The sequence below is a fragment of the Hetaerina americana genome, unplaced genomic scaffold, assembly GCF_022747635.1.
Source record: "Hetaerina americana unplaced genomic scaffold, ioHetAmer1.1.p SCAF_2, whole genome shotgun sequence".
Taxonomy (NCBI): domain Eukaryota; kingdom Metazoa; phylum Arthropoda; class Insecta; order Odonata; family Calopterygidae; genus Hetaerina; species Hetaerina americana.
The window spans coordinates 22,481,722-22,495,853 of NW_027286763.1; the positions used below are offsets into that span (position 1 = coordinate 22,481,722).

At 36.8% G+C, this 14,132-nt stretch overlaps 1 protein-coding gene across 3 annotated transcripts in view; it reads right to left on the bottom strand.

The window, feature by feature from the left end:
• Positions 1–14,132, bottom strand: part of Ctps (CTP synthase) — a 48,860-nt gene that overhangs the window by 3,997 nt on the left and 30,731 nt on the right. For 2 of the 3 annotated variants that reach the window (XM_071585256.1, XM_071585255.1), the window contains 3 exons: positions 13,580–13,743; positions 5,716–5,823; positions 5,250–5,492 (listed from right to left, as the gene is read on the bottom strand). In XM_071585256.1, coding sequence (XP_071441357.1) covers positions 5,250–5,492; positions 5,716–5,823; positions 13,580–13,743 — 515 coding nt within the window. The remainder of the gene's footprint in view (positions 1–5,249; positions 5,493–5,715; positions 5,824–13,579; positions 13,744–14,132) is intronic. The other variant, XM_071585257.1, reaches the window with a different exon arrangement.

Sequence of the window (14,132 nt, forward strand, 5' to 3'; positions counted from 1 at the left end):
CTGAAAATCTAACTGATTAGACAATTCCTCACCCACTTTCAATCCAGCCTCTGGCACTTCCCAGGCCTCACTTACCATTTCCCTGTCATATATATTGAACAAGATGCATGATAATGGATATCCTTGTCCTGTCTTACTACCCTGTCAAGCACTATGCATCCTGACTCTCCATTTGCTGTGTGCACCTGTGCAGTCTAAGACATGTACAGATTCTGGATAAGTCTCTCCATCCTACTTCTGTCATTTAAAATATGTTCATAACTGCACCCAGATTACTTCTCCAATGCCTACTCATGACCTATGAAGCCTAGAAATACAGGGTGTGTCCCAAAAGTTGTGAAATACAGTTTTTTCTGCGCCCCTACTGGTCACAGCCTGTTTGGATGGGTTGGGTTAGGTGGGTGGGGGACCCTTAGCTACACAGTGCATTCAAGATCAGTCTGCTCCACGCATCACTGGAGTCGGGCTCGCTGGCTTAGTGTACCCTTGTTTTGTGACCACAGCATCGGATGCCAGATACTTTCAAACAAAGTGGGGAGGCCAAATTCTCCACAAAACTTGACAAAAAAGCTGCTGAAACCCTTGTATTGCTTCAGCAAGCCTACTGGTAGTCTACTCTAATGTGTGTGCAAGTTACCTGTAGAAAGTGGTAAAGAAGTTTAAGGAGGGCAAAGAAGGGGTGGACAATGACCCCCAATTTGGATGGCCATCAAAAGCCAACCCGTTGAAAATGTGTGTTTAGGCATGATTTGTTAGATTCTGACAATCGAATGAGTGTTCAGTTGTTAGATAACACCGAACATTTCCAAAAACATTGCACATCGTATTATTACAAACAAATTTAACATGCGAAAGGTGCACACCAAGCAGGTCCCAAAACTGGTGATGGACGAGCAAAAGGCTGATCAAGTGTTGATTACGAGTGAAATGAAGGCATGTGTGGAAATTGAACCCGAAAGATTGAGGTAAGTCAAGTGGCTGTACTAACAGTTTTAAACAAGGCTCCTGTTGAGGCCTTCACGGGGGCATTGGAAGAAGGGGTATTGGGCATGGGTGAGTCAGTTGAAAAACTGCATAGATTGTCTAGAAAAGTACTTTGAAGATTATTAATACCTTGTGCCAATATTGTCAATAAATCTTTGAAAAAATATAAACTTCATGACCTGATTTAGCACCAAATGGCTTCGTTTTATTCCCATTTATCAAGAAAAAATTGCGTAGCCAACGTTTTCCAATGACTGAAGAAACTGTTGATGCATTCAAAAACCATATTTTGGAGGTACCTCATTTGGAGTGGAAAAAGTGTAATGAAAATTGGTTCGAGCTCATGAAAAATTTTTGATTATCATGGAGAATAATTAAAAAAAAAATAAAGCCATTCTCAACAATAAAATTACCATCTTTTCATTATTTGGCTGAAATTATAAATAGCAGCCCTCTTATAACCTTCAGTTGAAGGTTCTATGAAGTGCCTGTAGAACAAAATAAACCAATTAATATGCTGCTTTGAAATGAAATAAAGTAAAAGGGGGCTACAGAACAGTAAAATTAATGGATGGCAAACATTAGTAATGAATTCTCTAGTTTCCAATATCCACAACTTTCAGTCAATGAAAATTCCATTAATACAATGACATCCACATTCAACTTCTTCAAAGAGAATAAAATCCTCAAATAGTACTCCCAGGAGAGATGTCAAATACTCTGACAAAAAAATATGAACTGCCACTTCTAGGAAGTGTTCATTATGGAAAGCCTGGATCCAGCAGGCCAAGGGAAAATTAAACCATAAAATATGAGACAAATAGACTAAAGGATCAGTGAGTCACTCTTGAGCCATAGTCCTAATGGCCATCCAGTTCTGAGAAGAAACTTAGTGCTACTCAACCCCTAAATATTAATATTTCATTTAGAAACTAAGAAAGTGAACCCTCACTAATTCATACTCTTGCATAATGTGCACAGGGTCCAGCTGCTTATAGGAGGTCTGTTCAAAAAGTATCGCGACATGTGTTTTTTCAAAAATTATTTATTTTTTTATGAATATCTAGTTTTTCCCCTCCAAAGTAATCCCCATTAGATATTATAAACTTGTGCCAACATTTTTTCCAATCCTTGAAGCACTTCAAAAATCACGTTTTGTGATCTTGTTCAGCTCCTCCTTCGGGGCAGTCTTTATCTTGTCAATCATAGCGTAGCATCGTCCTTTCATGGGCCTCTTCAGTTTCGGGAATAAGAAAAAGTCACTGGGGGGCAGATCTGGGGAATACGGTGGCTTCAGCATCATTAGTGTGTTGCTTTTGGCCAAAAATTCGCGCACAAGTAACAATGTGTGAGCAGGGGCATTGTCATGGTGCAAAAGCCAATTTTTGTTTTCCACAAATCCAAGCATTTGTGGCTATTGTTTAGCGCAGATTGTGCATAACTTGCAGGTAACATTCCTTATTTACCATTCTACCCAGTGGCAAGAAGTCATGATGCACCATGCCCCTGTAATCAAAGAAAACTGTAAGCAAAACTTTCACATTCGACCGAACTTGGTGCAGTTTTTTCAGTCTTGGCTCTTGCTGCAGCTTCCATTGGGATGATTGAGCCTTAGTTTCCACATCATAACCATAAACACATGATTCGTCACCACTTATGACCCTCTGGACAAATTTGGGTCATCGCGGACAGAATCCAACACCTCATTAGCAATGTTAATGCGTTGCTGCTTTTGGTTGAAATTGAGCAATTTCGGTACGAATTTCACGGTGACCTGTGTCATGTCCAAATCATTGGTAAAAATCGAATGGCATGAGCCAATCGATATCTTTAGGTCCTCAGCAACTTCTCTGACGATTGGCCAATACTATTTTCTCCATTTCATCAATGTTTTCATCTGTTGCTGACGAGCTCGGGAATTCAGCACGCTCTTCATCATTCACATCTTCTCGGCCCTCTGATAACATTTTGTACCACTGATAAATGTTTCTTCGGTCTAAGGTAGCTTCTCCATATGCCACAGTCAACATTCGGAATGCGTCCGCTCACTTGATTTTGTTTTTCACATAATATTTGATACAGATTCTTTGATCCATTTTTTGGAACAGGCAAAAATCGAAGACAAGCCAAAACACGTCCAAGCAAAACAGCTGACAACAATTAACTGAGCATTCAAAATGGCCAAACTTTTTGGAACATAAGTTGGAACATTTGGAGCATAAGTTCCAACATAATGCCACAAAAAAATCAAAAAACAAATATACGTAACTTGCAAAAATTCAAAATTCGTGATACTTTTTGAACAGACCTCGCATATTAGGTGGCTTATTACTGAGTTGTGAGAGGTAGCACTTCTGTACTCTGCAAAGGTATGTATTTAGGTCGCAAGTTCCTATTAATTTGGTTGAAAATCATTATCTTTCATCATTTCATTTAGGTTCATTTATTCATTTACTTATTGCTGTTTATATCAATTTAAAATTAGCTCAAGATGTGCACTTATTATTTGAAGCTTTCTGAGCCTTAGCTGTTCCTTAGTCAATGCTAGAGATATGCACATCTAGCTACCACAGTCAATATGGGAAGCATCACTAGTTAAGATGACCATGAGGGACAAAATTATTTGTCATTCACAAAAGGGAAATTCACTTAACAGTAGGTTACCAGAATGTTTTCCATAGTAATCAATGATCTATATGCTTACATAAATGAAAAAAATAATCATTATGGATAGCATTAAGAAATTTTGCTTCAAATTACCATATAAGAGCGATATGGCAAAAACCCAGGTATGTCAAAAGGTGAGAGGGCCATAAGAGAAATTAACAACTATGCAGAGAGACAATATGCTAGGCTAGCCTCGCCCAGGTATTGGATAGCATGATATTAAGAACAAAATTATTATTGAAATTTTTTCAATTTTAATAAATTTTTCTAAACCTTAGTGTGATTAAAGCTAACAATTTCTAATAAAAGACATCGCAAGGACAAGTAAATTGAGAGCAATGAACACTTTAAATACTAAGTTTATTCATTATTTAAGTGGGCTCTTTCAACATTTTTGGGGTAGGTGTCTAATGCATCTATCAAGTAATTAGAAGTCGCTGGTGACCAAGGTCACACAAGAATAATAGGGAAAATGTTCCATGTGTCAAATCCCAGGGCAGTTTTGATTACCCTCAATCCTGACTACTCCTGGCCCCATGTAGTACAAATTAGTGAGGGTTTACTGTATTCTGAAAGTGTTCATAATCATACCATCTGGTGACTTCATTCGTCAATACATAGCAGAAGTTCAAAAATAAGTAAATTTTAAGGAAATACTTTACAAAGATAAAGATAAAAAATTATTAATGATTAAAAAAAAACATGAACACAGTAATCAACCCAATGCTCCAATTATTCCAATCAATTCTGTAATTACTTTATAATCAATGGTCATAAATGAGAAAAATTTTTTATCTTTACAATCAATTAAAGATTATAAAGATAAACAAAATATTCCCATTGATGACCATTGATTACAGAACCGATTGGAATAATAGGAGCATTGGAGAATCTTTCAAATTGAATTGGCCATAATCACAGTGGCCTCCTCCACACGGCACTGTGGGCACATGGTGGTGCATATAAAAATACAAATTCTGACCTCCATAGCTCTAGTTTCCTGTACCAGCAAGGTTCGTGAACCATTGATACATAGAATTACAAACCAGAATCAACTAACCCTTAATATAGATCAAATAAATTGGATGTCAATATTCAAGGAACAAAGTGCACAATATCATTATTTCACTCAAGATAATTTGAAACTAATTACAGACCTAATTTTTGGAGAAAATCTGTAATATTTAAATAGGAAACCTGCAAATTTAAAGTATTGGTGGGGGAAAATAACCCAAGGTGTTATGTTTGTCAAATCTCCAGAGTCCATATTTTGCCCATACTCTTGATATGAGAAGTGTGGTGATCAAGGACAATTTTAGCATCATTAATAATGCCCAAAGCATAGCTCATTGACATCAAAATTACCAACACAATAACCCAGAGCTTGAAGCTTCTTGAAGGCACATTTTGTGTTACCAATTACACTTAGGGCAGAAAATTTTTAAAGATCACAAAACAGTAACCTTTTTTAAAGTTGAAAAAATAAATTGACACAAACACTCCCTGATGCATGCAACTAAAAGGCAGACACTAAGACAGGGCCAGCCCACACACCAAACCAATATAACATATGACGTATATAATTGAATAAAACCTACTCATAATTTTACTCCGATTCACACCTGAATAGTCCCCATCAGAATGATATTGCCGAGGAGAGAGTCTGCAGCCCCGAGATATGAAAGATGAAAGTTTTCCAATCGATGCAAGGATGAGGCCCAGGTAGGGCGGCGAGGGGGTCAGGGGGCGGGAAAGGTACTCCGGGTGAAACTGGGTGGCGACATAATATGGGTGCCCCTCCAACTCCATCATCTCCATCCGCTCCCCACTCTCATCACGCCCTGCATGGGAGAGACAACAGGGTGGACGTTAGGGTGACACACACATGATGCCACTGCTTGATGTTGCCACTCACCTCGCCAAGGATGCCACTTATGATGAAAATGGTTCAGATCTTGGCAAGTAAGTTCAATTATAAAGAGAGGCTTTAGAGAGGTTTTTCACCTCTGCCAACATGCATATCAGGCAAAGAAGACAATATGAAGACAATAACTTGAGACTTACCAATGAATTTCAGCCCAGCTGCTTCTAGTTTTTCCACATAAGATGGATTAACCTCATAACGATGCCTGTGGCGTTCCTGAATGTAGTCAACTTTCCCATACAGGATCTCTATAAAAATAAAATCAACTTTAAAAAACTGTCACAAATAACCCTTTTAACTTATTGAAAATTAAACTTAAGGCTAACTAAAAAATATGACACTAATGTATATTTGACAAGCTATATTTTGAAATTTGGTAGATTAGCTAAGCATTGCTGTATGTAATGCCATCCTTGGTCATGAACAGAATTACACTCTTCAAAGTTTGCTCACAATCTTCTGTTAAGTGCCTTACTGAACCTCTTCACTAATGGAACATCCACCAAAGAGCACGAGATCAACAAAGGGAGGAGAAGAGACTGAGGGAGGAGAGACATTGCAGGGAAGTGAAAACATTAGGAAAGAGGGGATTGAAAACTGCTTAGAAGACTAAAATACCTAAAATATTAGAATGATTCCAAAAGGTCATACACAGTGGAAACCTACTCAATATTTTGGAATGAACCATTTAAAATTTTGAACATACTTTCCTTTTAGGCTTGTACATTTAGTATAACCTTGCTGAAGTTGGTTTATCCCTTCTTAATGATGTGCTTGTTCCAAATCTGAATAAGAGAAATTTAATTTTTAATTATAAAATATCCTCCCTGCCAGCAATTTCCTCATGTATGAGTCCTCCCTAATACCTCCATCAATTATGTGGCCATATCCGCAGAGGAGTTAGATGGTATATTATCGTAGTCGGATATGACTTCATTGTGAGGCCATCATGACCTGTTTCTAGCCACTAAGTTTTCAAACACACTAACAATGATGCAAAGTATGTGATTACAAAAAGTTTATTTTTTTTAATAGTCAATGAAGATTATTCCTTTGAAAATAGAGAAAGCAGTCACAATAATTTTCCCAGCTGAAGGATAGTCTGGCAGACTCCTCACAGGCAACCCATTACTTGGACTGTTACCTGGTTTTACGCATATAAATATGTATCCACAATTCATCCACCGTGACAAAATGATGCCTCAAATCCAATAATTTTTCACTGAAACAGCTGCAAACCAGCCTTGAAAACAAGTTACATGGCTTCATTTTTTTTGTCAACAGGGAGCAATTGGCACGTGTATTGCTGTCTTATGTCTAATTGTTAATGCAAAATATTAGGTACCCATACACTAGAGATACCTAGAGCATCAGCAATTTTATGCACCTTCACTCTTCTATCATCTACTGCCATGCCATGAATTTTATTGTTGATTTCTTGAGTAGTGACCTCAACAGGGTATGAAAAATGTTCAGCATCACCTGTGTTCATATGGCCCCTCCAAAAATGTTTACACGCTCTACTTGAAGGCACAGATTCACTATAGTGTCAATTAAGTTTCTACTCAAATCTCCTGAGGATATTCACCTTTTATATAATTATGTTTGACCAAAACATGAAATCCTTGTTCATCCATTCTTTGCAAATTACATGATCAGCTAGATTCAAATGAACACTAAACACCAGAGTGACCAATCTGACCGAAACTTGGTGTGTGTGTTCCTTCAAGAGATGATAACTAACTGATAACTTAAACATGCATCTCTCTGACTTTTAAACCTGCCTTTATATAAAGATGAACAACCTTTATAACAGCCAAGAAATCAAGTTTAAATACTTTGACACCCAAAGAGACTTTGGATGTTTCAAAAGTAAAAGATCACACAACCAATGCTAAAGTGATACTGCAATGTACTCAGCACACATAAAAGCTGTTCTAAATTACAATTTAGGTGCACATGAAAGTACTTAATTATAAAATGCTGACCTCGGAGACAAAAACTAATAGAAATGTCACCAATGGACTGATTTACAAAATATTCCATGCCACAAAGATTAGTGAACTACAACTTACATTCCAGCTGGATTTGTGCTTAAGTAGCAGTTTTTAAGTAGTGGTAGTAACAGTAAGCAGTTTGTGCGCAGGGTAAGAATATTTTTCACAAAATATAAATTTCCACACAGCATTTTTAAAATCAGAAATTCTGTTGCTTTAGTCATACGCATTGCTACTACATGCCATAAGTGGAAAATACTACCTTGAACAAAAAGTTCCCGGAATAACCACCGTGTGGCGCTCCCATCGTTCCGATTTGAGTTCTGTTTTTTTTGTTAAATTGGTACATCTGTTGTTGATATTCCCTTTAAATCTTAGTGTCATAACTTGACATTTGCAAAAGTTACGTAGCCAAGAGTACATCTATCTCTGTGTGTGTTGGCGATTTTTTACAATTTCAGAAATGGATTTAAATGTGCAACAACGAACTTGTATTAAATTTTGCGTAAAAAACGGATTTAGTGGCGCACGGACGTTGGAAATGCTGGAAAAGTGTTTCGGCAACGATTCTCTAAAAAAAACGGTCGTTTACCAGTGGCACGAGTGGTTCAGAAGTGGTCGTGAGTCAATCGAAGATGATGAACGCAGTAGCAGACCATCGACATCGAAAGTCGGTGAAAAAATTGATAAAGTAAAAGAAATGTTGGTCAATAACCGCAAATTAACCATCAGAGAAATAGCGGAGGACTTGAACATTGCCTATGGATCCGCCCAAGACATTGTGGTTAATGATTTGGGTTTCCGTCGTGTAGCAGCAAAGTTGGTGCCAAAAGACCTCAATTTCATGCAAAAAAGAGACCGTGTTGACGTCGCAAAAGACATGATTTGCGAGGCTGAATCCGATCCCACATTCATCAAAAGGATCATTACTGGAGACGAGACGTGGGTTTATGAGTACGACACGCAATCCAGACATCAGGCAAGTGAATGGCGTTCACCAAATGAGCCGAGACCAAAAAAACCACGTCGTTTTCAGTCAAAAAAGAAGGCAATGCTGACGGTTTTCATGGATTACAACGGTGTAGTGCATCATGAATTTTTGCCAGAAGGCCAGACAGTAAACAAAGAGTATTATTTGGGCGTTATGAGACGTTTGCGTGAAGCAATTCGCCGAAAGAGACCAGAAATGTGGGCAGAAAACTCGTGGATTTTGCACCATGATAACGCACCGTCGCACAGTGCTATCATTATTCGTAATTTTTTGACGAAAAATGCAACAAATACCATCCAACAGCCACCGAATTCACCTGATTTGGCTCCCTGTGACTTCTTTCTGTTCAATCGAGTTAAAAAACCATTACGGGGAACGCGTTTTAGCAACCGAGAGGAAGTAATGGAAAAATCGCAGGAAGCACTGATGGACATACCGAAAACCGACCGTAACTTTTGCAAATGTCAAGTTATGACACTAAGATTTAAAGGGAATATCAACAACAGATGTACCAATTTAACAAAAAAAACAGAACTCAAATCGGAATGATGGGAGCGCCACACGGTGGTTATTCCGGGAACTTTTCGATCAAGGTAGTATGCTTGTGGAGTGCATTAGCAGTGCCTTTCAGATGCATTCATTTTCTTGAATCAGGAGGGTTGCATAAATCTGATGAAAGACCTAATGGTGGGGAAGGGTATGAAGCATGCCACTAGTTCACCTCAATCTCGACAAGCACAGGCTTGTGGGGTCTGACACCTCCAGCGGACACATCCATGCGCTTCTTCAACAAGAAGCATTTTAATACCACTACTTTGTTGAATCTCTTTCCTCTCTTTCTTATGATCTAGAGGTAATGCCATAAATGCACTAAGTGACAGAGGAAATATTTCTCTAAAAAAGGAAAAGCCCTTCTCAAGAGGGGGAAGACACATTGTGACAACTTACAATGACATCTTACCAGTTAGGATTTCAAATTAATTTTCAATGGTTGAAAGAAGATGGCAGCCTGGCTGCACTCATCTTCTTACCATGGTTGAAATTTAAAAAATTCTTGATAATTGAACAAGTTAAAAAATAACCTTCCATATTGTACAGGTAGTTCATCCAAACACATAAAGTGTAATAGATATTAGTCTTCATTAAAAAATATTGCTGTCAAAGTCAGCAGATGTTAAAATGCAGGCATTAATTTCAAATTTCTAACTAAACAATTTCTCCATTAAAGATATACTAATAGGTGATTTTAAAATTTTTTAGGCTGAATAGATATCCGAAAACCAACCACATTTATCAACTTGCAGGTTTATTTCATAGGTGAGAGTAGAGCTCACCTGGCACTAAGCTAAACAGCATGTGAAATTAACATATCAGGGTGATAAGGGGGTCAGTCCCTTTCCCTGTGACACACTGGTTTCCCAGAGAGATTAGGTGTAGGAAAAATCACACAGCTTGGGTAAGGCTGAGGGTGCCATAGAGGCATCTCTGGAAACCAAACCTACGCCCTCTGATTGGTAATCCATGGATCTACCCAGTGGACTACCCCTTCATGCTTGAACATGCATCTATTATGAATATACATCTTTTTGAATTGGACGCTACACGTCATTATTACTAAATTATTGTCTAAATCTGCATCCGCTATCAGGAAACTGTGTGAATTAATCATGCTGCTGATGATAAATGATATTTTCCACTATGACTATTAATGCAATCGTTTTGGTTTGCGTATGCATTTAGAATGTGAATGCTAAGTTAAAGAATATGTATTACAATCACTCAGAAGGTATTTTGTCTGAATGAAAAACTTTTAATACAATGTATTTGTACACGAGTTTGTAGAATGTATTATGAATTATAAAGAGTAAAAAACACAATGACAAGGAGAATGATCTATACTTACTCGGTTTTCAACATACACAGGAAACATTAATAATTCAATACCTTCAAAAGCGAAGTGAGAAAAATATTCATACAAAGCAATTGACAAAGCATTACATCCTAAAACTTGCTATTTATCATGGAAATAGCCCTGACTGCATCAGCAATTGGTGGGAAATTTGGGTCAACAAATAATCACATGGTCTGTTTGCAATAGGGATATACCAATCAACAATTTAAGGAGATGATGGTTGACCAAAGACGTCTGGGAATGGGACAAGTTGACATAGCTAGTGGGATTGCTTCAGAAATGGCAATACCTGCTTGTAGACCATCAACATAAATCTTAGAATAGTTCCCAGGGAAATAAAAGATGCCAGTGTCAATGTACTAACAAATTCTATGAGACAAAACAGTCTGCTTCAGGATGAATGGAAGAACATGCCCCAATGCATATGAATCAAAAAGATGGTTTTTATCGAGAATATTGGTGCCCCCCTCTAATTATGACTTGCAATCGTGTCTTTAACAATTATATACTTATTTCTGCAATCTAAGTTGTCTATGAATTTCCATAATCTCTTTCGAGATGTATCTTTGCTCTGGTCAGATTTTTAAAGCTGGTTAAAGTTTGTACCATTCTCAAGGCTTCAAAATACACATTATTAATTGGTAGCCACCATCATTGTAATTGGTGAACCAGGGGCCATATTTACATAGGAGACCTGTGAGAACTTTGCATCAGGGAGGACTAGCCAATCCAAACCTACACTTCCAAGCATTTTCCACATACTTAGTTATAGGCTTCCTTGAAATTTCTGATTTCAAAATGAGAAATTATAACCTTTTAGTGTGAGTCTAAGGGTTCGTCAGCAAAGGTTATTGGTATGGAAGTGCAATGTTTTGGCTGTAATAATTTGTGGAAAATTAATTCAGACCTAAGAGCATGTATATGTACTCTCATCTTCTTCTTCTGTGGATCGGATAGTTTGTTAAGTCATTGCTAACTCCAAATACAAGAATTTTTCACATACAATTTCTCAATAAACCTCAATTTGTTTAATGCTCAAAGTTGCATTTTCTTTTGCTGACATTCTTCTTTGATGTCTTATTACTTGAGTTTTACAGCCACAAGACCCATAACCATCAAATGTCTATGTACATGGAGGCCAAGCTAAAAACGTCCAGTGCTTGGATGAACATTTGACAGTACAGCAATACTCATTCATAATTTTACATGTATCGCTGAAATATTAATTGAAATACAACAACTATGTTCAAACATATTTGTTGAAACTTGCAATGTAAACACGTATTTCAGCTGAGTACAGCAGTACTGCTTCTTGTGACCACTTACTGAGTCACACAGAGCACATGGTTGGACTCCTAATTAAATGCGTGTTAGTTTATTAAATTAGCGATGGTTAACTATGATCAATTACTAAGTGTACACAGTAAGCATTATTATGCTATTTGAAAATAGCTGAACATAAGATGTATTTATTAGAATGTTACTAAACAACTATTTATAAGCGAAAAATAAACACTAAATTTAGGTATCTGTCATTTCTTCTTGCATGTTATCACTATAAATATAACCATTACTTTCAGTAAAGGCGGACTTAAATTATACAACAATGACTTGATAATATGTTTTGCCTAAGTCTTCAGTCAAAATTTTGAATTTTGTGAAAGTAAAAAAGTATGTGTAATAATAGATAATGTTAATGTTAATCTTTAACTACTCATTTGAGTCCATCCAATTGGCCTTTCATGACCCACTCAATAATTATTGACAAATCACTAAAAGAATTTACAAAAGTAAAGCAATATATTTAAGAAATAAACAAATGCAGGGGAACCTCGTTCAATGAGTACCTCTCACAGCAAGTCATTTACATAAGGAGCAAAAATATTGGTCCCGATAACCACTTGCTTACCGAGTGACTTTTTGCACAACAAGTGATGAGGAGAGGGAAATTCCTGGATTCATTGTACACCTGCTACTGCAATTTGTCTCCAGCACTTGCTCTGCAAGCATCTTAGCATCGCTAGTGATCACACATTTTTCCAAATTTATGTTCAAACATATTATTAGTGATTTTTTTGAGCAAAGCTCAATAATATTTTGTGAATAGTTTTAAAATTGACCCCTGAGGAAAAATCCATAAAGCCATAATATAAAAATTTAGCAGGAGTAATCAAAAGTAAAATCATTGAAAATCGGAAACAAGGTGTGAGTGTGGCTCATCTAGGACGCACATCAACAATTGGTCGATATCAATGGTTGGACTTTTCTTCAAGAACACGGACAAAACTAAGGAGATAGATTCTTCAAATAGAATGACAAGAGTATCTACGCAATGGATATATATTCTCAACGATGTTGAAAGGTTGCCTTCATATGCACAATCGAAAAGCGATTGCAATGCGACACCATTAATGAGAATATAATTTGTGAGAAGGAGAAAGTGACTTTCGCCTACCTCGTTAATGACATGGTAGGATCATCAATGGTCGAACAAGTTTTAAAGACAGCCTTGCATGGTTTGACAATTTAACAAGAAGAACTATCATCCACGGCATTGTGAGGCATGATGAATCAGCAAGCTCTTAGCCAAAGGCAGCAGAGTCGATGTGAGCATAATTTTTTTTTAATAAAGCTTGTACATAATTTATTTTTTTCCCTTTTGGAATGCATTCTTGTATTTTCCATTAATTTATAAGTGTAAAGTTGCTTCACTAAACAAGTGAATTGCTTTATGAGAAAGATCACGGAACAGATTTTGCTCATATTAGGAAGTTGCATTGTATAAAACACATCTATGAAAATATAATAGTTCTAGGTATTTATCATTTGAATAAAACATGTTATAAAATTGCTTCAAATCAATCATATTTTCTTGCAGCTTTGTCATTCTAACCTTTTGAATCTGACCCATCTGAATACACTATTGGATAAGGAATCTTGTTTGAACTCAAGATTTTCATATTAAATTTTCTGTCATGAAAATATGAGGCTGGAAAAATGCAGCCATAACTTTAGGAGTAACTGAGTGCTAATGCATTCTATGTAAATAACTGTATTAATAGCTCATTACAACTAGTAGATCTTGGCCAAGAAGGCAGACTTACTTAGTACGGATTTTGCGTTTGGTTGAAAAACAGTTCTCCTTTTCCCAAGCCTCATGGTTCCACCCATATTCCCCGGGTTGTGTTCAGGCATGTCCACGACAACAGGGTGCTTTGTTTCAGGGTCAATTTCTGTTGAATTGGCATTCTCCAATTCTAAAATATGCCTAAAAAGTAAAGTAATGGTGTATCAGACTATGATTTAACTTACAGGAGTTACCTTTCGGACTAAGTTGACAATGTATGTGAACCATGGATATTTTCCATTTAACATCACAAATCAAGATTTATCAAAGAGTGATGGGCTGTACATAATCTTGTGATAAAAATGAAGCTTAATAAAGTATGAAAAAGTAACATCAATTGGAGAAGAAGAATAATTACTCATTAGAAAATTTGTTTGAGTTAATAGGATAAAGTAATAACATGAGATATAAAAATCACATACATGTTAACAGCCACCAAAAATATATATCTTGCAACAATTCCCCTATGGGTACCCAAATACTTATTGCCTTACCCATGTCAAATCTTTAACCTCCTGAAACTTAATTAA